The 23,461-nt window shown below is 50.1% G+C and overlaps 1 protein-coding gene across 4 annotated transcripts in view; it reads left to right on the forward strand.

Moving 5' to 3' along the window:
* CDK18 (cyclin dependent kinase 18) overlaps nt 1-23,461 on the forward strand; it is a 117,956-nt gene that overhangs the window by 54,299 nt on the left and 40,196 nt on the right. The window contains exon 1 of one of the 4 annotated variants that reach the window (XM_045013951.1): nt 11,813-11,916. The exons of 2 other annotated variants lie outside the window; for them this stretch is intronic. In XM_045013951.1, the coding sequence (XP_044869886.1) occupies nt 11,883-11,916 (34 nt within the window). In that variant the 5' untranslated portion in view covers nt 11,813-11,882. Of the gene's footprint in view, nt 1-11,812; nt 12,201-23,461 lie in introns of those variants that run through there. One more of the 4 variants, XM_045013952.1, reaches the window with a different exon arrangement.

Below are 23,461 nucleotides of genomic sequence, written 5' to 3' on the forward strand. Positions count from 1 at the left end.
CCTGCTCTATGGAGACCACACCCAGGGGAGAGGTCACCGGCTCTGCAGCCCTCTCTATTTGTCTATACAATAAATGCATTGATAATTTTTCAGTGCGTTCAGCACTGGTGGTAGGTGGTAAGTGAACAGCCCCGGCGATTCAGGGGCTCTGTTTACTCGGAAAGCAGGTCCAGCACAGGCGTGCATCCCCACAGCACTGCCACACCAGAGTGTCTCCAGCACCAGCCTGGAGGGACCTCCCTTCTCCACGAGAGCGTGGCTCAGCCTCCATGGACCGTTTGGTCCCTGGCTCCTCTGCTCAGCCTACTTACGTGCCTACAGAAACTGGAGTGAAACCATAAACTTCATGCTGCATAGGCCACTAAGCAGCCATTAGACAGTCAGTGCCACAGAGCATCTGCAGCATGGTATCCCATTGTCACCCGGTCTCCTTGTTTAGGGAGGTGGTGGGGGATGAATTGTAAAATTCTGTCCAGTGCGGAGGAAGATTCTGCAGAGCTAAGTCTAACTTTTGGCTCACGTGGTCTGAGCCAGAAATCCCCAAGGGATTCCTCTGACTGCTCTGGGAAGAGGAGCCCCAGTAGTTAGTTAGTTATCGTGAAGCGAAAAAGACAAGACACAGATAACCTCTGTGACGCAGGCCTGAAGAGGAGGATGACGGCAGTGCAGAGTTTCAACAGGCCTTCTGAAAAACAGAATTGAGATCCTTTAATCCCTGCCCTTTAGCCAAGAGGGAGAGCGGAGACACAGCAAATTGAAGCTGGAAGGCTGAGTTCTGAGAGACCTACAGCTCTGAAGACATTCTTCAGGTCACATGCCTCTGCTCTGCACAGAGACTGCAATTGTGGCTCCTTGGAAGGGTCTCAAAGAGCCACAGGTGAGTCTGATGGATACAGAGCCGGCTTTACAGCGATTCAGCCGATGCCCTGGAATTGGGCCCCGCGCCCCTAAGAGGGCCCCGCAACGTCCCAAAGGAGCTGCTGCCGAAGTCCTGCCACTGTCTTTGGCGGCAGCTCAATCGCCGCTGCAGAGGAAGGCCTCTCTGCCGAAATGTCGCCAAAGACACTGGCAGCCGATTGAGCTGCCGCCGAAGTCCCGGCACTGACAGCGGCGGCAGCTCAATTGTTGCCGCTGTCTTCGCCGACATTTCAGCGGAGGGACCTTCCTCCATGGCAGCGATTGAGCTGCCGCCGAAGACAGCAGCGGGACTTCGGCAGCAGCTCCTTGGAATCAGGCCCCGCGGTGCCTAAAGCCGGCCCTGGATGGATACCTGAGCTGGCTTGCATTGTACTGTACTAGGTTTAAGAAAAGAACTTAAACTGTGTGCACGTGCTAATGTATGTATTTAGGCCATGCCATCTTTCATGATCTTTTTGGCCCGGACGCTGGTTTCTTAAGTCTTTTCCAAAAGACCATATTAGATGCAGATAATGCCTCTGCTTCCCAGTGACATCCACTCTCCCAAGTAAACCAAACCCTCACCCAAGGCTTGCCCCACTCCTGTTTCTAGCACTGCCCCTCCCCTTTATCAATAAATCTCCAGCTCCCCAGCAGGACCAATGACAGCACTTCCATTGCTAGGATGAGAATTCCTGGTACCATCAACTGCCCTGATGCTTGCACAGTTTCTAAAGAGCTGTGATTGTGGCATTTCAAAGGCTTTGACTGCACAAGCAAATCTTCTGTATTGAACTGCTGTCAGACAAATCCAAGGTGCTATTCTGCCAGGAAGGAAGGAGTCAAAGTAGATTGCAAACAAATCCCCTTTGACTTCAGTTTTCCAGCAGAAGAGCTAGGAGAAAGGGATTTCTGGGAGTCATTTTAAATCCATGAAAACAGGATAGGGTGTCTAAGGGAGAGGGAGTGATTTCATAAATTCACATTCACAGCATGTGTTTGAGTTAAGCATGTAATCCATCCCAATCCCCTCTTATTAGTGGTTAATTGTATAATTAGTGGCACTGTGATAATGGTGTTGTGAGTGCAGCTAACTCCCACGTGCACAGCCGACTCGATGACTTTCAAACCAGAAGGGAGTGTGGTGTAGTGGTTACAGCAGATCACTTAGGCTACGCTTGGCTCTGAAAACCGATTTGCTGAGTGAACTTGGGCCAGTCAGATCGGTATAAAACTCACCTGTCTTTCAGGGATTTTGGGAGGCATAAAGATGACCTGCAAAGGAACATTTAAAATGGCCATTTTCTGCTTCTTGATGTACAAAGACATCTTTTACCTGCTTGGTTTTTAGGGTTTTGGGAATGCCCCGTCTGGTCTTCACTGGTTTTGCTGGAGAACTTCTTGTGGGTCTCAGATGTTTATTATGAGCACTCATTCCCAGACTGAAAGGTTGTGCAGTCTTTACCACAGACACACTCTCTCCGAAGTGTCCATCGGCCATTGGAATTCAATTGGTGTTAACCAAAACAAGGACATTTTAAACAGTGTGGCAGAAAATCGCTTCTCCTCTCACTTGCTCACCTTTGTCATCTTAATGCTGTGAAGTCGCAGTTACGACAGTTCTCCAGTCGTCCATAGGGCTTCCCAGTATATACCAAACCTGAATAAGTTCAACCCGAAAATGAAAGCAAGCATGGAAAAGTCTGTTAGGACACAAGCCTTTCAGGCCATCTGTTTAAAGGAGCAAAAAAGAGGGCATCAAGCTAAGTCATCCCTTTCCACTGCTTCGGATGATCAGGGCAGTGCTAGCTCTGTCAGCATTTGTGGTATCAATGACTGTGTGCGCTCAAGTCACAAACCAAAACCACCAGGATGTTGTCTTCATTTATTGTTCGTATTATAGTAGGGTCTAACCAAGCTGGGGGGCTCATTGTGTGAGGCTCTGTACATACACATAGTCCCTGCCCTGGAGAGCTTACAGTCCAATAGACAGCCCAGGCAAAGGTTGGGAGAGGGGAAATATCTCCATTCTACAGATGAGGAATAGACTCCCCTAAGGAGTCCGTGACAGAGCCAGAAATCAGGCCCAGATCTCCGGAGTCCCAGTCAAGTGTCATATCCACCTGACCATCCTTCCTCCCCGGAGCTGGTGTCAAATTCTTTCCCATTGATCTACCAGTCAGATTCCTTATAGCACCTGAGGCTTCCTAGTGTCATCATCCTACTTTGCCTTGTAGTCTCCTGTAGCAGATCTCTCTCTCCTTCCCTCTGTGTTTATCTCATGCTGAGCTCCACGCTTTCCAAGGCTCAGGCATAAATGCGTGTAACTTGTGCAGGGCACCAGAGCTGGGGGGCTGCATGCTGAAAAGGTAGTGACCCGCGTGGGAGACTGAACTACCAGATTACCACAAAGGATCTGATAACTTCAAAGAGAGGAGGGGGCTGGGAGGGGAAAGGGTGCCTGGATGGGATTGAACTGGTCTATAAAAGGCATGGAGTGTGAATACATAGGAAAAGTGGTTTCTTTTCCATAGAACCACCCCTGTTTTGTCTGCCACGCTAATAACCAGCACAGCTGCTTTGAGGCAGATTTACTGTGTAAGGAAGAGGGCCCTGTTACCACCACAGTTGCCTGGTAGCAAATTTAGAACGCTGTTCCATCCTGTCGTGTGGATGGGGTATCTGTAAAACTGTGCTGCAGCCTTGACTAGTGAAAGAGCTGTAGCCTGGTCCAGAGACATGGGTCTTCTCTACTTTTTAAGGTGGAACAACATTTTTAACCAAACTGTGTATTATAACTGGGTCCCCCAGTGTAGGGGGGCTCGCAGGGTGGCCCTCCATTTGGAGGCTGGAGGTTTCCCAGCTGCTAAAGGGATGTTAGTGATTTTTGTGCTCACACCCCAATTTGAAGGGGTTTTCTTTATTCCTCCAGGCATGATAGAGCAGGATCCCCTCACAGAGTGTGCTGTCTCAGAATGGTTTATTCTGGGTACATCATTATCATTTGTGCAGGGTATTAACAGAAGGCAGATAATCAGCTGGCGCTTACATTCCAGCAGGGAGCTGCTGGGTGAGTCTCTGGCGGTTACACGTTCTCCCGTTAGCATTCCACTCCTAAGGAGGATTGCGTTGCCGGTGAAAGGTTCCAGATACACAGCCCCATGCATAGAACAGGTACAGCATGAACAGCTGCAGGGCAAGCTTCCCTGCCCATTTACCTCAATCCTGACCCGAAAGGTGGGCGAGGTCACCTCTGGGCATCACAAGTTCATTCCGTTCGTGCCAAGAGAGGGGTTGGCGATGCATGTGTTGGGGATGGGGGTATGTTGCCATGTTGTCGGCAACTTGGGCATTTGTCCACTGAACTGCAGCGCCCACAAAACTCATTGCATCTGGCTTGCCTCTGCCAGATCACCATTGAGCTGGGCCAGATTTGAACCAGAAGTGAGAGACCCTGGGTTAGCCCCTCAGTTGGTATAAATTGACATAGCACTGGTGAAGGTCAGGGATGAAGCTAGCCTGGCCAAGGATCTGGCTCTTACCCTTTTTTTTAAAGTACCTGTTGGTGTTTGGTTTTGCAACACCTCTTCCAGGCCCATAGCCAAAATGACGTCCATTCCTCACGCAGCTGATCAGCCTCTGGCCCCTTGCAAGGCCAAAATCCTTTGTGCACGAGCAGGTGCATGGGGAGGAAAGCTCAGTAATATTGATAGCTGGTAGAAAGGCATCCCAGAGTACTTGGCTCCCTGCAGTAGATGGGGAAAGGTCACTAGCTTGGCAGAGCACCACGGAGGCTGGTGACCTCTGAAAGCAGGGAGGCGAAACTGACACATAAAGGAGCTACTTGAAACAAGTTTGTAACAGTGGTGGGCACAGATAATGCGTATGACCCGAGCCAAGGTAAGCACTGCCAAAGGCTGCCCGACCTGTGGAATGTCCACTGCCCGAGGGCACATGAGAACACGTAGAGTTCATCCGAGGACGCTGTTTATTCTGCAGCAACCATGTTTTAAACAGCCTGGCATCAAGGTAACCAATCGGAGCTCTTGCCAAGCTTGCAGCCTCGAAACAATCACCTTATCGCAGGGGGATCCCGGGCAGCTGCCTCTCGGCCTAGGAGGCTTTTATTTCCCTCGTTGCCTTCTGGTTTTTACAGGACTTTAATAGACATAAGCTCCCTGTTTGATGGCTGGGAGTGCATCCTCAAGCAGTCTCCCCTATCGCAGGCCAGCAGCAGTTCTCCCATTTCCTGCTGCCCATCAGCACAGGTGCAGCAAAAGCAAAATACCTGCTGTGCATCTTGGAATGTAGCTCTACCAGCAAAGCCTGAAAGATCCCACTAGGATGATTTCAGATAAGGCCACTTAGAGGCCCACTCTTATCTAAACACTGACATACGGTTATGGCAGCAATTATTTGGATAGGGAACTGCAGGCTTATACAGTCTATCAGAGGTGTATTCCAATGCCTGAGCAGCGGGTTGGCTGTATAGACTTGTTGGCATCGTGCTGGGAGTCAGGCGAGTTGGCTTCAATTCCCGGCTCTGCCACAGACTCCCCCTGTGACCTTGGACAAGTCACTTAATGTCTCTCTGTGCCTCAGTTCCCTGTCGAATGGAGATGGCAACATTATCTTTTGTGTGCCATTTCTGTTTAGACTGCAAGCTCTATGGGGCAGGGACCATTTCTCACAGCACTTAGAATAATAGGGCCCCAAATCTCAGTTGCGGCCTCCAAGCACTCCTGTAATAATAAGACTAATAATAGCATTGGGAGGCAGGAGCTGCTGGGTCTAATCCCAGCTCTGACTCCCTGTGAGATGAGATTGACTCTCAGAGCCTCATCATTCACGTACCAGGAAGCCATTCTTCCGCCCTCACTGGAACGCCACAGCCTGTTCCATGGGGGTTCTGAATCCACGAGCATCGTGATCTCTGATGGCCTCCAAAATCTATGACCCTCTGGTGGCTTCACTGAGAAGCGTATGGTGACAGTGATCTCTTCCTGCTCACACACCCGTGCTTTGGAGGCTGCCCCTGCCTGGCACTATCCTGGTGATTCTTGCACTCTCACCCGAAGGACTGCGGGCTGTTCGTTCCGCCCCGTGACCCTTCACCTGTGCCTCATCATTGGCTCCGGCATAATGAAGCGCTTGGAAGCAGGTTTCCCATTCAGACTTCAAATGGCTGTCGTTCAGCTCAGGCTCTGCCTCTCTCTCCCCTCAGCTTTGCCAGAGAAACATTTTGGTCTATGAATTGCTGTTTTCTTCCCTTCCCCCTGCCTGTTGGCGTCTCTGTTTCCACAAGTCTTCCCCACAGGTACTTTCCCAAACGTTCGGCTGCAGGTTTACATGTGTAGGATCACCCGGATTTTAACAATGCCCCTTTGACTTTGGATAGCGTCTGGATAACGTGATGTTGTTCCAGAAAGATAGTATCTACACACACTCTCTCTCTCTCTCTCTCTCCCCCCCCATCCCCAGTTCTGCCTCTGTATTGCTCAGCGGCTTTAGGCTCGTCACTTAGGGCCAGGTTTTTAAAGGCATTTAGGCTCATAAAGATGCAGGTACACTGAACTATTGAAATCAATGGGAGTTTGGCACTCAGGTGCTTCTGAAAATCCCGCTAGGCACCCATCTGCATCCTTAAGCGCCTAAATGCCTTTAAAAATGTGGTCCTCAACTTCTCTGTGCCTCTGTGTGTGGGGCCCTGGTTCCTTACTGGGGACTCTAAGCATTATTGCAATACAAATAATCATACGTCTTGAGATCGACAGATAAGGATTATGAAGTTATTGTTTTTATTACTGGGGGGGCTGCCAAACTTAATGATTGTTTGTGCTGTGCTTTGAGATCCTTGGAGGAAAAGGGTTGAATTGTTACATTGATTCCCATGCAGCTTTCAGACATCTTCCAGCCACTGCATTTCCTCCACCGCTAAGCAAAACACATATGCATACGCACACAGAGAGCCAACCCAGGATGGGTGCATAACTGGTTTAAGGTTAAATGCCAGATTAGCTCAATCCTTGGCAAGGAGGCAGAATTGTGGTATTTGCTCATTCGCTTGTCATCATGTGACTCCCGGAGCTTTAAATAAAACAGATTTGAAACCCCAATGCAAAGGGTTTTAATGCCTGATTCTACACAGTGGAACTGCTGCCCCAGCACATGGCCTCAGACAGAAACCTAGTCAGTACCACTTCTGTAAATTGTCCTGAAGGGGGGAAAATAGGTCAGGAACTGTGTCTTCTTTCATTAGTTTCTTCTTGTGCTGCTGCAGAAAGATCTGGTTGAGTTCTTGGGGCTGGTTTTTAGACTCAGATCAGCCCTGCAAAGGCCTGTCTCCTGGGTCTGAGCTGAAGTCTGGAGGGGATTTTAGTTTTGTGCATATCTGTTTGGATTGAATTTCTCCTACTCCGCCCCCATTTCCTGAGAGTGGTGTGCAAGATGATGGAGTTTCAGGTAATCTGATAAGTGCTGACCTGGCATGGCAGCCTCACGGGAGAGATGAATAGCTTTGAAATCCAGGTATTAGAGAGAGTTTTGTGGAGATCCAGCCACTTTCATAGGGGGCTAGGATCAAAATGTGATGCTGTTTGGAAAGGTTCCGAGTATTTCCACTCCAGTAGGGAAGATGCAGAGAGCGTACCAGCCCTTTGTGCTGCTGGGGGAGTTTGGTTTGGGTTTATAAAATGTAGAGCTGTGTTTATTGGGGGGAAAACCCTTTACTGTGCCCTAAAAATGTTCTTTTCCATACCATGCATATCAGGGGAGGGGTGTGGAAACTGAGCCCGAAGTATCAGGCTTCCTGATCTCGTGGGAATGGGAAAGGCAACTGCAGCAGGACCCGCGGGGACGACAGAGCTTTACATGCCTGAGGCTCAAGGAACCTTACAAAGGATTCTGTGTCCTTAATGCCCAGGAGTCTGGCATGCAAAGATTTATAAACACCAGCTCCCACAGTCCCTCTGTACAGCAGGTGTGTCTTGTCGGTCACCATTTTACAGAAGGGGAAAACTGAGGTGGCGAGAGAGGCTAAAGTGACTTGCTCAAGGCCACAAGCAAGTCAGTGGCAGCTGCATCCTGACACCCAGTCCTGTGGCTTCGTAAGAACAGCCATACTGGGTCACATTCTGTCTTCTGACAGTGGCCAATGCCAGGTGCTTCGGAAGGAATGAACAGAACAGGTAATCGGGAAATGATCTATCGTCTGTCGCTCATTCCCAGCTCCTGGCAAACAGAGTCTAGGGACGCTTCAGAGCATGGTTTTGCATCCCTGCCCATCCTTTCTCCATAAAACCGCGCAATAGAACAAGCTCTTTTAAAGAAGAGTAACATTAGTGCAATCCTGCCCACATTGATTGTTGCTGAGGTCTCCTGCATGTCTGCATCCATTGATCCTGCCAGCGGGTGGGGGTCGGGGGAGTGAGCTCCAGGCAAAATCTTTGATTCTGTGCCACTTCTTGTACCAGGTAGAGGTTTGTCTTGGTATGCCTGGCATAATTCCTTCTCTTGCTGCTGCTGTGTACCATTTGTCTGCCCACTCCTTTCCTCTACACCAGAGGTGGCTGCATTTTAGTGGCAGGTGAAAATAGATCATGTCTGAATTCTGATCTGTGAGATACAAGCTCTCTCTCTCACTCTGTCTCCTTACAGCACGCCAAGCGCGTGCTTGGGGCGGCATGCCGCGGGGAGCGCTCTGCCGGTCGCCGGGAGGGCGGCAGGCGGCTCCGGTGGACCTCCCACAGGTGTCCCTGCGGAGGGTCCTCTGATCCCGCGCCTTCGGTGGAGCATCCGCAGGCACGTCTGCGGGAGGTCCACCGGAGCCGTGGGACCGGCGACCGGCAGAGCGCCCCCCGCAGCGTGCCACCGTGCTTGGGGCGGCGAAATGGCTAGAGCCGCCCCTGCCTTACATGCATCCCACTAGTAATGGTTTTAATATGAGAAACTACAAATATTTCATCCCCCCGGTGTGGTGGTTGTTTCAGAGTAAGCTGATACCAGCTGAGACACAATCTCAGCCCCGCACCGTGTCTTAATGGTTATGCACAGTTAATTAGCTGGAGGTAGAGCTGCTCAGAATCTGCTGACGGCTCTCCTAGCCTTCCACAGCAGCAGCCGCCTACCGACTGCTTTCCTGCTAGCCAGGGCCAGATGAAAGATCCCTTAATTGGCTTGCAAATCTGTGGCGAGGATCTCGTGCATGTGGGAGGCAGAATACAAAGGCTGCAGCTCTGGGATGTAATCAGGTGACAGGATCAGGGTACAGGGCTTGCCCGGAGAGGATTAGGTTTGTGGACAGTAACTACCAAAGCTGTGCCTGGGTCACTCCTATTTGTGTGTGTAAATCGTACTCCTCCCCCCCCCGCAGGAATGTGCTGCATTTACATAGGGCTTATTGTCACACAGTGGCCCCAAAGCCCCTCACAGACCCTAAGCGTCACAGCTCTCCTGTGACGTATCACCTTCATTTTACTCGAGGGAACTGAGTCCCAAGCCAGAGACTCACGATGTGGGTTTAAGCAAGTCACCAGTGGGCTGATTTTCAGTGGTGCTGTGCACCTGTGGGTCCCTTCGGGCCTGATACTCTTGCTAAAGCCCTTTTGCATTGCCAGAGTGGTGTAAAAGGGGCTGAGCTTAAATGAGAATCAGGCCCTTTGCATACAGTGGGAGTTGAGCATCAACATCTCTGAAAATCAGGCCATGGGTGACTTGCTTAAACTCACATTGTGAGTCAGTGACAGAGCTGGAAATAGACACAGTAATCCTGACCATCTATCTCCTGGACTAACCACTAAACCCTACATCTAAAAATAGAACCCCGTGCCCCAGCTTCTGTTCCTTCCCCACCATCGGCATCCGCTAGGCAAACAAACAAACTCCCTTCCAGAGCTGGGCCCAGAACCCAAGAATCCTGACTCCCATTCCCTCTGCTGGAGCCAGGAGCAGTGCCTAGGTATCACAGCTCCCAGTCCTGTGCTCAGGTCACTAGGCCACGCTAAACTCTATGTGGAAAAAATGAAAGGAAACAAAACGACAGTGTTTTCTGTTAAAGGCAGAGTCTTGCTTCTGAAGAGAGGATTTCACACACACCCCCTCCCACAAACTCAGCAGCCCTGCTTCTGGCAAAGGCAGAGCAAGGAAAGCCTGTCTTGACTTCGCTGTCTGAGCTGAAATCTCTGAGCCGTTTATACACTGGGGACACTGGGAACTACGTGTGGGTTAGGAAGAGAGAGAATGAAAGCCCTAATTAAAAATTAAGGAAAATAGCAATGAAAAGGAGGGAGGCAGGCTATGCTACACGCGTTGCGTGCGGGCGATAATCCCTGGCTGCCCAGCTACATCCAGGGGGATGCTGTATGAAGGGAACGGTGGTTCTCAACCTTTTTCCTTCCAGGTCCCCTGGTCGATCCTCCGTTCCTCTAGCAGGATCTCTCTCCCATTTAGCAATAGGGGAGGGGCAAGTGGTCATGACCCCACCCCAGATTAAGACTGCCTGGGATAGAAAATCAAATAGTGTTTCCTTTGGTGTTCTGGAGTTAGCATCCTCTTTTTTAACCATGTGGGAAGGTTGGTTGCCAGAAATGTTCGCCTCCTACAGGAGGCAATAATAACAATAACATTTGGTTTGCCTTTCTGAAGTATCTTTCATCCAGAAGGGTCCCTAAACTATTTCTAAGCTATGCATATGTTACGGGTTCCCCCCGGGCTGCCACCTGAAACTGGGGTACCACTGAGCCCCCTGACCCACCAGCCTGGGTTCCCTCTCACACTGTACTGCTGTGACAAGCTGCAAAGTCCTCCAGCCTGCACTTTCACCAGCATACATACAGGTTACAAGCAGGCTCTCTGACCAGCCCCTTCATGGGACAGCTCCTCCCAGCTCTTCAGGCTCACACCCCCTCTGGAGTAGAAACCCAAAATTATACCGTCTTGTGCTGTACAGCATAAGCTCATAAAATTGCCCGCCCCCTCAATGTGGAGAGGAATATGCAACAGCCTTTGCCCCGAGTTATGATTCCCACACACTTCACTCCAATTCACTGGTTTAGATAAAACAAAAACAAGTTTATTAACTACAAAAGATAGTTTGTAAGTGATTATAAGTGATAGCAAACAGATTATAGCAGATTACCTAGCAAATAAACAAAAAACATAAACTAAGCTTAATATATTAAATAGATTGGATATGAATAACAGATTCTCACCCTAAGAGATGATACAAACAGGTTGCAGATTCTTATGGGGCAAGCTATGCTTGCTTACGGCTTGGAATTCCCAGGTGTTTCGTTCACAGGCTAAAAATCCCGTTAGTCTGGGTCCAGTTCAGTTTTTTTTCCTCGGGTGTTTCCAGGAGTCGTCTTGTGTGGGGAGTGAAGAACAGCTGATGATGTCACTCCCTGCCTTATATAGCTTTTGCATATGGCAGGAAACCTTTGTTCCCAAAGCTTGGATCCCAGACCAGTCTGTGGAAAAATACTGACATCCCAAGATGGAGTCTAGAGACATGTGGTCTCATCACATGTCCTTGTAGAGTCATAGCAGCCATCACTCACAGGCTGTCTGGAGTGTTCTCAGGAAGGCTCCCCGGCCTCGGGCTACAGTAAGTTTAAGCCAGCCCTGGCGGCCCCATTAAAATGGGGTCATGACCCACTTTGGGGTCACAACCCACAGTTCGACAACCACTGATCTAGACTGAAAATATCTTGTCTCATTGGCATTTCCCAGGTGTAACTACGTTTGAAATACAGCTACATAGTCAATATTCAGAACTTCTGATACAAAAATGATACATGCATACAAATTAGATAATCATATTCAGCAAATCATAACTTTTCCAATGACACTTCACATGACTTACCTTGCATAAAATACATCGTCAATGTCATAATCATATCATCATAATATCACTGTGAAGAAGATGGGGTGCAGTGTCACAGCATATGTGCAGGAGCCACTTCACCCACCAGTGATGTGCAGCCACCATGGGCATGTCTACATTGCACAGGACTGACTCAGGTTTGAGCTCAAGGCCCTAAGACTCTGCTAGGAGGGTGGGTCAGAACCCACGTCATGCTGTGACTTGGGTCCATTCCCTGTCATTCTGCAGAGTGGACGCAGCTGAAGCAGCAGGCCTGAGTCAGAAGGTCTGCCTAGTGCAAGGTGGATGTGCAGCCCGGCTGTGAGACTGAGTCCATCAGTTGTAAGCCCAGGTTTACAATGAGGTGTGGATGCTCAGGTGCATGCGTGGGAACATCAAGTCCACAAACGTTTACAGGGCAGTGTATAAATATCCCATGGAGGTAGGTTGTGACAGCTGTTTAACAGCACGCAGCTGGTTAGGGCTGGGAGCGAGGCATTGCCGAGTCTAGTTGAAGAGTCAGGGAACTGAAGTGTTCCTGAATGAGTTGTATTTGGGTCAGGACATCAGCTCTTAATGAGCTTTGCAAAGGATGGGTGAGTATCATCAACCACTTTTTGCATTTAGGGAAACTGAGGCACGGGGCGAGGCAATGACTTGCCCAGGATAACAGACTTTGGAATATGTTTTAGGGTTTTTCAGGTTGCGAGGCACTATGGAAATATAAGGTTGTTGTCATGATAAGTCAATATGGGTCTTGGATCGGTGTAACGCTGAACTTTGGGTTTCTGTGTGAATGGGCCCCTGATTCTGTCCTTCTCTGTGTCCCATTATCACTGGTGTTATTTGTATTATAGTGGGGCCAAGATTTCACCTCGGGTCTCCTGAGTCACCATCGAGTGCTGCATGTGCTCAACTACACTGCCACCACTGGGATAGCTAAGAGCTCAAGACCCATCTACTGAGTGGCAGCAAATTAAACTTGTAATTTAAACAGTTCCAAGAAATAAATGAATACAGAGCCGAATGCACTTGTTCGGACCTTGGGTGAGTTCGATATGTTCACCATCGCTGAGATTCTCATATTATTATAACCCTATTCTGGGCCAGATCCTCAGCTGGTGACAAATGACGGGGCTGTGCAGGGCCGCCCAGAGGATTCCGGGGGCCCGGGGTCTTCGGCGGCGGGGGGCCCTTCCGTTCTGGGACCCGCCGCCGAAGTGCCCCGAAGACCCGCAGTGGGAGCCCCCCGCCGCCGAATTACCGCCGAAGCAGGACCCGCCGCCGAAGTGCAGCCCGGTCTTCGGCGGTAATTCGGCGGATGGGGGCCCCGCCGCGGGTCTTCGGGGCACTTCGGCGGCGGGTCCCGGAACGGACGGGGCCCCCCGCCGCCGAAGACCGGGCTGCACTTCGGCAGTGGGTCCCGCTTCCCCCCCGCCCTGGCCCCAGCCTCTTCCCCCCGGTTCCCTCCTCACCCGGAGTCTCAGCACCTCGCTGGAACAGCCGCAGCGTGTGTCCGGCAGGGCCTGAGCTCCGTCCCGCTCAGAGCCACGTGGTGAGGGGGCAGGGCTGCGAGCTCCACGCCGGGCAGAGGGAGCTGAGCTCAGCCTGGAGCTCCCAGCCCCGCCCCCTCCCCACGCGGCTCTGAGCGGGGCGGGGCTCAGGGGCCCCGGCGGAGACTCGGCGCTTGATGCGCTGAGGCTCCAGGAGAGGGGCGGAGGCGGGAGCCTCCGCTGTTCTCTTGGGGGGCCCCTGCGGGGCCCGGGGCAAATTGCCCCCTTTGCCCCCCCCCTCTGGGCGGCCCTGGGGCTGTGTTGGTTTGAAGGGGGCTATGCTGACTTCCATCAGCCGAGTATCTAGCCCAATAATCCCCTGAAAATAAGGAGCGTACCAGGGACACGCTGACACAACCACCTTCGCTACCGCTCATCAAGAGCCCTGGTAGACTAGCAGACAATATGGGTATTGAACAGGCTACAGCCACTGGTGTGTGACAGGACCGTCTGTACTGGGCAAACAGGCTATTAATGGCCTATTGTCCCGCTGGCCAAACACGAGATACAGTCTCTCAGGTTAACCCCAGCGAAAGAATAAGCTCCTAGCAGCTTTTGGTTGCCGAGATAATGACTGTCATTTTAGTGCCTTCACTCAGAGCCATCAAGCGTTGCAAGGCTCTGACAGAGGGTCCTAGTGTGACGTGCTGACTACACCGCCCGGGGCTGCCGGCCATAGAGAGGCAGAGATACAAAGGAAATACAAGCCCCCTTTGTGTGATCTTGTTACTGGACTCATTGTCAGGACTTAGGGGAACCGGGAGGGAACTGCTTATCCAGCAAAACAGCTCTCCTGCCCGTGTGCAGCAGTGTGCCGAGTGCAGGTTATGGCAGCTGGAGGCTGGACCTGGAGGAAGCTTTCTGCAAAGTTTGCCTTGTGAGGCCTGGCAGGGTCTCTCTCTGTCTGTGTGCTTTGGACACCAGGTTTGGATATGGCTTCCCTCGCTTCTAGTCCTCGCTTTGGTTCGGGTGCATCCCTATCTCTGCTTCACAGGGACCCCCCCGGGTTACCTTGTTGTCTTCATGGGTCCCGAGAATGAGGCATGTTGTCGGGGGGGGGGGGAGGTTTGAGCAAAGGGGTAGGATCAAAACCACAGTGCACAAGGTGCTGCTCATGTGCAGAGCGACTGAGAGTCTCTGCCCCACCGAGCTGACAATCAAAGAAAGTCAGACGAAAGGTGGGAGAAGGGAAGCTTTATCCTCCCTGGTTTACAGATGGGGAAACTGAGGCAGGGGGAGAGTAAGTGAGAGGTGGCAATTGAACCCACCACTTCCTCTCTGACCAGGGCCTGGGGACTTGGAAGCTCGGGGAGTTCCCTGTACCAGAAACATGCCGTTGCTGAAGCCAATGTGAGGGAAAAGCTGCAGCCCAGGAAATTGAGTCAGTCCCTCAAGGAGCTACGTTCTTCTTTCAAGCAAGTGCTTGATGCAAACAGCCTGCCCTGGGATCAGGGCTCCTGCTCTTTGCTGCGGGGCTCCTGTAGATTAATAGGAGTTGACTGCCCTTCCCTCCTTGCAGGAGCATGATCTCCTGGCAGGGGTCTTTGTTTCCTGCCTAGGCGTGAAATGTCAGGGCCCCTGAAAGGCAAAGCTCAGCAGCAGGAGAACTGCATGCCAAGCAGGGCTGTGGCCTTGTTCTCTCCCCTCATCACTCACGCTTCCTGGAGAGCAATCGGCACAGACAGCTGCATGGAGAGGCGAGGGGGGTTCCCAGGTCTCCACCAGGGCTGGATTGAATGAGTTTCCTGTGGGTAAACAGGGTCATTAGGAACCAGATCGGGGGAGAGATTTTAGCCAAGAGGAGGAGACTCTATCTCTGTCGATAGGGTGCTACCGAATCTGTTGTGGAAATAGCTGTGCAGTGTGCGTGCCTCATCACCAGCAGGCGGGCTTAATAATAAAGGTCCAGGGCCGGTGGCTTACATGGCATGAGCTGGCTGAATAATAATGCCTGTTTCTGACCTGGAGCATTTTGTCAGTGGGTCTCAAAGCGCTTCACAATCTATTAATGTGTTTATCTGCACCGCACCCCCATGAGGTAGGGCAGGGCTCTTAGCCTTGTTTTTATAGATGGGGACCTGAGACACGGAGAGGCCAAGTGACTTGGCCACGGTCACACAAGAATTGCATGGCAGGAGCTGGGAATTGCACCTGGGTCTCCACATCCTAAGCCAGTGCCCTAACCACTGTTAATTGTTACCACTCAAGAGAGAGATCTTGGAGTCATTGTGCATAGTTCTCTGAAAACATCCACTCAGTGTGCAGCAGCAGTCAAAAAGTGAACGGAATGTTGTTAATCATTAAGAAAGGGATAGATAAGAAGACAGAAAATATCATATTGCCTCTGTGTAAATCCATGGAACTCCCACATCTGGAATGCTGCGTGCAGATGTGGTCGCCCCATCTCAAAAAAGATATATTGGAATTGGAAAAGGTTTAGAAAAGGGCAAAAAAAATGATTAGGGGTATGGAACGGCTTCTGTATGAGGAAAGATTAATAAGACTGGGACTTTTCAGCTTGGAAAGGAGATGACTAAGGGGGGGGATATGATAGAGGTCTGTAAAATCATGACGGGTATAGAGAAAGTAAATAAGGACGTGTTATTTACTCTTTCTCATAACACCAGAACCAGGGGTCCCCAAATGAAATTAATAGGCAGCAGGATCAAAACAAACAAAAGGAAGTATTTTTTCACACAACGCACAGTCAACCTGTGGAACTCCTTGCCAGAGAATGTTGTGAAGGCCAAGACTATAACAGGGTTCCGAAAAGAACTAGATAAGTTCATGGAGGACAGATCCATCAATGGCTGTTAGCCAGGATGGACAGGGATGGTGTCCCCAGCCTCTGTTCGCCCGACGGGATGGATCACTTGATGATTACCTGTTCTGTTCATTCCCTCTGGGGCACCTGGCATTGGCCACTGTCGGAAGACGGGAGACTGGGCTAGATGGACCTTTGATCTGGCCCAGTTTGGCCATTCTTATGGACCATCCTTCCCCTCCATTTTCTGCCTAAGGTGGGACATGAACTGATGTTGGCAGAGTCAGGTTCAAAGGACCACTGCTTATCCCCCCGGAGCAACCTCCCAGGCTATTGGGGGGGATGTGCCACCTTGTGGATAGGGCTCAGACCTGAGATTCCCATGTGTTTGGATGAGTACACTGTGAAATCCCCATGCACGCTTATTCTTCATTGCAGGATGTTCTGGTTATTTCAGTCCCACCTGCTAACTAGATCTAATCTCCCTTCCAGTCCCATTCCTCTAGCCACACCCACTTACTCCACCTCACCCCATCTGATAGTGCAACACAGCAGGCTAGTAGTAGCCTTCGAAGTGACCCTCGATTTGAGCAACCTCCGCTTTGAAAAAGTTCAGGTCCTGGCTCAGTCTCTTTCACTGAGTGCATAGCAGTGCTCTGGGTTCCCACTCACTTCCGGGTGCCGTTCCCAATTTCCTGCTGCCCTGCATCTTGTGCAGTCATTTACACCAGTGCCGATGGGTGTAAAACTCTACCGTGTTTTCACACTCACTTTGCACTGATGTTCATGACCAGCTATAATGCAGTCAATGTTCTAGGGCAGGGGTAGGCAACCTATGGCACGGGTGCCAAACGCGGCACGCCAGCTGATTTTCAGTGGCACTCACACTGCCCGGGTCCTGGCCACCGGTCCGGGGGGCTCTGCATTTTAATTTAATTTAAAATGAAGCTTCTTAAACATTTTAAAAGCCTTATTTACTTTACATACAACAATAGTTTAGTTATATATTATAGACTTATAGAAAGAGACCTTCTAAAAACGTTAAAATATATTACTGGCACACAAAGCCTTAAATTAGAGTGAATAAATGAAGACTCGGCACACCGCTTCTGAAAGGTTGCCGACCCCTGTTCTAGGGCCTAGGCTGTCTCCAAACCTCGTCTCTTCCCCTATACCCGATCCTGGCAGTTGTGTCCAAGGAATGTGCTTGCTGTCTCTCCCTAGGGTTGGATTCCTGAGGGCAATGAGGAATGGCATGGCCAATGAAGGGACCCAAACTCTGCAATGTGAGCCCTCAGAAACTGCCAGCCTCTATCAATCTAAACTAATCTCTCCAGGCATTCGATCATGCTTGTCGCTGTAGTTTCTGAGCATGTTATTGGAACGCTGGCATTCTCTAGGATACTGTGTAAGATGCATCTGTTCAACCTGGCTTTTTAGCCAGCAGGAGATGTACTGTTGCCTGGGGGAAGAAGGAGCTTGTTAATTTGGCATAAGATTTATTGTCGGTATGGGGTGGCGGGTGAAAGGCAGGAAGCGGTGTAGTTTGTGGTCATAGGCTGAAATTCTGTGCCGCCCCTCGTGGAGCCAAAGGGCTTTGCAGTCTCTGCTCCCTCAGGATTCTCAGCCACCCCAGGGGGTCAAAATGACCACCAGCGTAAATTAGAGCAGCCACAAGGGTGTTCTAATTTATCTCAGCCTCCCAAGAACATCCGAGTCTCTGCAGTGGTATGTGCCAACTCCTCCCCCCATCCCCATTCTGGCAGACCTCCTGTAAGGGGGCCAGTGTAGGGCTGTGCTGGGGGAATTCAGAGCTGTGCCTGCTCAGAAGGAATTCTCCCGTAACCCTTCATGTTACAATGCCAGAGTGACGGATAGGGGCTGGGGTAAGGGATGGAATCTGTCCCATAATGGTTATGCGGCAGCCTCTGCTGCTGCTTCTCAGAAAGGATAGAACCCTAGGCCTCCAGCTGTAAGGCACAGGCTTCCCCTACTTGAGTTTAAAGAGTAACTGCAACAGCTAGTAGCTGTAGTAGGCTGTTATCCTGTTTATTGTCCAGTCATTAGAAGGGGACACCACACACTTATCCCGTGTGTTACATAGATTAGCTTTTGTTCAGTATGATGCCCATGTCACCATAGGGATAGGCACCTAATCAACCTGTGCCTTGATTCATTATTTACTTACCGCTGTAAGCGCATTCGGTCCTGTACAGTGGGTATGTTTGCCAAGCAAATAAGAGCCTCAGCTCAGAAAAGCCTCCAACACCAACAATAACGAGTCAATGCTACCTAATAACTGTGAGAATAAAACATAAATACTGAACCACAAGGTGTGCTGGAATGGAAAGGGGGCTGTTGCGCATCGTGATGGCAAGTTACCTATTGGCAGTTCTCTGGAATATCTGTCCCTTGAATTCCACAGCAGTACGTCAGAGAGCTCTTCTGGGCTGAATACAAGAGAGATTCATCTGGCTAATTACAGCCCAACTGTCTGTTGAAATAGTTTCCTGTGAAATATTGAACAGAGGTATTGCTAGTGCAACTACTGTAGCTTTAGTAAGCAGTTAAGTATCTTGTCATCAGTCCATGTCATTAGCGTTCTTGCCTGGATTTAGATTTGGATTCTGTCAACAGTTTTATCCAAGTATTTACTATTTAGCTGTTACAATAAATGCAGCTCATTCACATCACTCAGTTTAATCCCGATTTTTTTAGCCAAATTCCAATGAGAGCAATTTCATTTTGTCTGCTGGGGCCTAAGTTTCCCATTGCCATTTCAGTGGGATTCTTCACTTCCTGTCCTAAAGTGCTGTGTGATGCTAATCAGCTGACTCTTTCCATCCCGGGCTGGCTGCCTCTCAGTGGTGGTTGTCATAATTCACGTTGTGCTTTGGGATCCTTTAGGCTCAAAGCCATAATATTGGTAATAATATAATACCTAGCTCTTGCATAGCACTTTTTATCAGAAGACCTCAGAATACTTTACAAATGAGAGGAGTCATTATCATCTCCATTTTTCATAGTTGGGGAAACTGAGGCACAGGGCAGTGCTGTCACTTGCCCAAGGTCACCAAGCCAGTCAGTGGCAGAGCTGGAAACAGAGCTCAGGTCTTCCAAGTCCCAGTGCAGTGCTCCACCCTCTAGACCACACTGCCAGCCGCGGTAAAACAGTTGCATGAATGCACATGGTATTATTGTTTTGCTTCTGTAAAGGCGGCATTGAAAGGTTTAACATGCTCTGATAGAGCCGATAAACACTTCTATTTCTTTTCGTAGCAGCAGCCAAAACTCATTTAATACAAGAGAAAGCCACTAACAGTCATTATTTTGAAATCCATTCTGTGGGAGACTGGGCTCTCTCTGGCTCATTAGTGGGGTCTGCGCCTTGTAGTTACACAAGCGTATGCCACAGCTCAGAAGAAACCCAAACAAAAATACCCGCCTCCCCAGTCCAAGAGACTGTAGATGCTATCGCCTTCAGTGACATTGCCAGTCATCTGCAGGTAACCAGGCACCAGTGAGAAGGCAACCCCAGTGACTTCTTCATCAGCTGATTCCAAAAAGCTTTTGTCACTTCTGCTGTGTGAGGAACACCCTTAGGCTAGTCTGTCTTGTTCAGTGGTTCTGTTTTTCCCATAGTAATAGTTCCTTCTGGCTACTCACCTCTTGAACCTGCTCCTCCCAAAGGTTTGAGGGAGTGTCTCCTCTCCACCTTCTTGATTAGAGCAGTGAGGGGAGGCTCTGATGCAAGAAGAGATGAAGCTCTATATTGAAGATACCCTGGCTAGGGAGGTGGAGACTAACGCCAACCTTTCCCAGAATGGCCACTAATCTAGAGCGCTTTGGTTTTTGAATACCAAACTTGAGACACAGGGGACCAGATTTTCAGAAGTATCCAGCACCCATTGTGACACTTCTGGCCGGGTTGGGTGCAGAGCTCTTTTGAAAACGCGTCCTCTAGTGCCAGATGTTCAATGTGCTGAGAAGCACCTGCCACCCACTGACTCCTTCCATCTGCAAGTGCTCAGGACCTCTGCAAAATCAGACCTAAAAATAGAGGCACCCAAAATCAGAGGCTGCTTTTGATAATTTGGCCCTGGGTGCCTCAAATCAAGCACCCAAAGGTGAGTGGAAACTTTTGAAAGTTTGGGCTGAAGCTGCTTCGTTGAAGTGAAATGTCTGAAGCTGAAACTCTCTAGAGTTAGGCTTTGACTCAGCCATTGATGCAGCAGTCCTGGATCAACTCCCTAGTGTAGACGTGATTCCCACCAGTGCGGTGTTGTTTGCACTGGTGCAGTTTACCCTGGCTTGAAACTGGGGTATGCTGCACTGATGTTAGTCACACAGCACCCTGTGTAAATCATATCTACGTTGGGGGTTGCCCTGGTACAGCTGAAAACCCAGTGCAGAGCCTTAGAAACAGGGCTGAAACCTGACCGCATCAGAGATATTTTGCACCTACCAGGCAGGACTGATCACGACAGGGTGGAGGCATCTCAGTTTTAATGCAGCTCGTGACCATACAGTACAAAGTAGGATGAATTCTTGTTTCGGGGAAATGGGTGGGGGGACGACAATAACCGTCCCATAAATTACAGCCTGTGGGCATTTTAATGTGAACCTCTTCATCACATGTCAGATCTTGATTTCGTTGGAGGAAGCAGCCAGTGTTACACAGTGCACAAAGTCATAAAGATAATGAACACCGGATAGTTCAGGCACATAGCAGGAGAAGTAACTAACAATATCCTTGTGATTTCTCTGCAGCTATTTTTACCCCCAACTCACTTCCTCTCTGAGCGGGTTTATATTTAGTAGCTTATAGCAGCTAATGCTCTGGTAGGTGGCAATGAAAGGAAGAGAGATTCTCAGTACTGCAGTGATGGATTCTGTTAAGTCATTGATTACTTGCATTAATTTTGGGAATGAGTGGGGGAAGGAGGCGACCTTTTTCCATTCTCATTTTCACCGTTTCAGATTTAATATCTTTTTATTCCCTGACTCTTCCTTGGTTTTCCACCTCTGGAATCCAGGCTCCTGCATAGTGCCCCCTTCTGGCAATGGCACAATACAGAATCGTAATAGTGAAGGAAAAAGAAAAGGGCTCAGAAGGGATATCAACCATCATGCTTCAGGGTACAAGCCAACCTCTATCTGATGACGGTCAGGAAGAAATTTTCCCTTGTCGGCAGATTAACTGCAGGGTTTCTTGCACCTTCATCTGAGCTTGTGGGACTGAGTGTCTGGCACATTAGTCTGACTAACTAGATGGGCTCGTGGTCTGATCCAGTGTAGTACTTCTGCTGTCCCTTTGTCACAGCAGGCCTGGTGGCAGCTGATGCAACGGTCCCTGTGGTTCTTCAGCCTCCAGGAGAAACAGGAGCTTATCCAGGGCCAGGCACCCTTTTCCATGGAAGGGAGCAGGTATCACAGACAGCAGGTGCTGGGCTGCACCATTAGATGTGGAAGGTTGGGCCCATTGCCTGACCACCCAACCTAACAGTGGCTCTGCAACATTCTGCATTCTGTCATGGACCCGTTTCACCTCCTAACAAATGCCCCCATGGCTTGGGTCTCAAAAATCTTCTGTTCTGTGCATCACAAGCTCATCTGCTGTGCCTTCACCGTAATAATAAATTTGCTAGGCTGGGCTAAATAATCAGTCCCTAAAGCCACTGCTGTATAGGGGTTCCCTGACTGCCCCCTGCTTGTGCATTGGCCTCTGTCCTCCTCACAGGCCTGTCTGCATGGTAAAGGGCCCTGCTTGTTTTTGCCAGCTGTCGCTGCGTTGCTAGTCTTGAGCACTGCCGCAGATTCACATTCCTTCTGTGCTTCACCAGATCAAACAAGTTCCTGGACCTCGTGTCTGTGCGGCACTTGACGTAATTCCCCGGGCCACGCCACCTCTGCACCTCCCCCAGCCTCATTCCCTACTGACGGCAGCATCACCACTGCCCGGGACCAGATTCCAGAGTGGCTCATTGCTGGCAGCGAAGCAGAACGAGCGTGGAGAGCTTTCCTCCGGCTGCCACTGGGAAAAACAAATAAGCTTGAGAAATATGTGGCTGAAGTCCCAGAACAGAAATTCCACTCAGAGCCTGGGATCTGCTCTCTTACATCCTTCCTGAGCATGGGAGACTTTCTGTCTTGTGGTTAAGGCACTAGACTGGGATTCAGGAGATCAGCGGTCAGTTCCCTGTTTTGCCACAGACTGCCTGTGTGACCTTGGGCAAGTCACTTCATCTCTCTGTGCCATAGTGCCCCAGCTGTGAAATGGGGATAATAATCCTCACCTTCTCCCACCTTTTATCTGCCTGGTCTATAGACTGTAAGCTCTTCTGTGCACGGGCTGCCTCTCGCTATTACGTCTACACTGCATTCACGGGGTGTCCATTGAAGCGTGAGTAGATATATCTGAGGTATATCTTGACACAGTGGCAGCGTGCACTCTGTGCAGGCTGTACAAGCCCATCTGGAAGCTGAGTAATTACTCGCACTGTTTAGCCTGCTGCAGCTTCTTGGCTCCAGTACCCACGCTCACTAGAGTAAAGCTCGCTTGGGTATGTCTACTCAAGCTGTAATCACACCCTGTGATTGCAGTGTCAGCGCACCCTGTGTGTGTGTAGAGCATGCAGTGCAAGGGGACCTCTGGGCCCTAGCTAGCGTAACACACATTCATCAACAACAATTTCGAGCAGCTCTGCCAACGAGAGGTTGAAAGAGGGTCAGAAATTGCTGGGCGTCCACCCTTGAAATCAGACCCTTTTAAAATGTCTCACGTTGGGTGCATAAAATCACTAAGGGTCTGTCAACACTGAAATCAGAGGTGCGACTGCAGCATGTATAGACACACCCCAGCTAGTTTTCATCTAGCTAGCTCCAATAACAATAGCAGTGAAGCTGCAGCAGCGTGGGCTGTCCGCTCGAGTACATGCCCAGGGCCCATGCCACTTCCTATATTGCCCCAGCTTCACTGCTGTTGGTATCTGAGCTAGCTAGACCAAAGCTAGCTGGGGTGTGTCTACACGTCACACGTGCTGAAGTCACACCTCTGACTGCAGTGTACACGTACCCTAAGTCACTTTTGAAGCTCTTGACCAATCTCTCCAGGGTTGGGCTGAAGTGTCTTGGGATATGTCTACACTGCAGCTGGGAGCAAGTCTCCCAACCTGGGTAGACAGACTGGTGCTAGCATGCTAACGACAGCAGTGTGGACATTCTGGCTCAGGCTCTGAAGCCCACCCGACACCCTATGCTTGAGAGCCTGATCCCCAGCTTGAACCAGAATATTCACATAGCTAGATCTTAGCTCCATTAGCACAAGTCTGTGCAGGCTGGGAGGCAGTGTAGACATACCTTAGACATACAGTAGTGTAGACATAC

Source organism: Mauremys mutica, chromosome 4 (assembly GCF_020497125.1).
Source record: "Mauremys mutica isolate MM-2020 ecotype Southern chromosome 4, ASM2049712v1, whole genome shotgun sequence".
Classification (NCBI taxonomy): Eukaryota; Metazoa; Chordata; order Testudines; family Geoemydidae; genus Mauremys; species Mauremys mutica.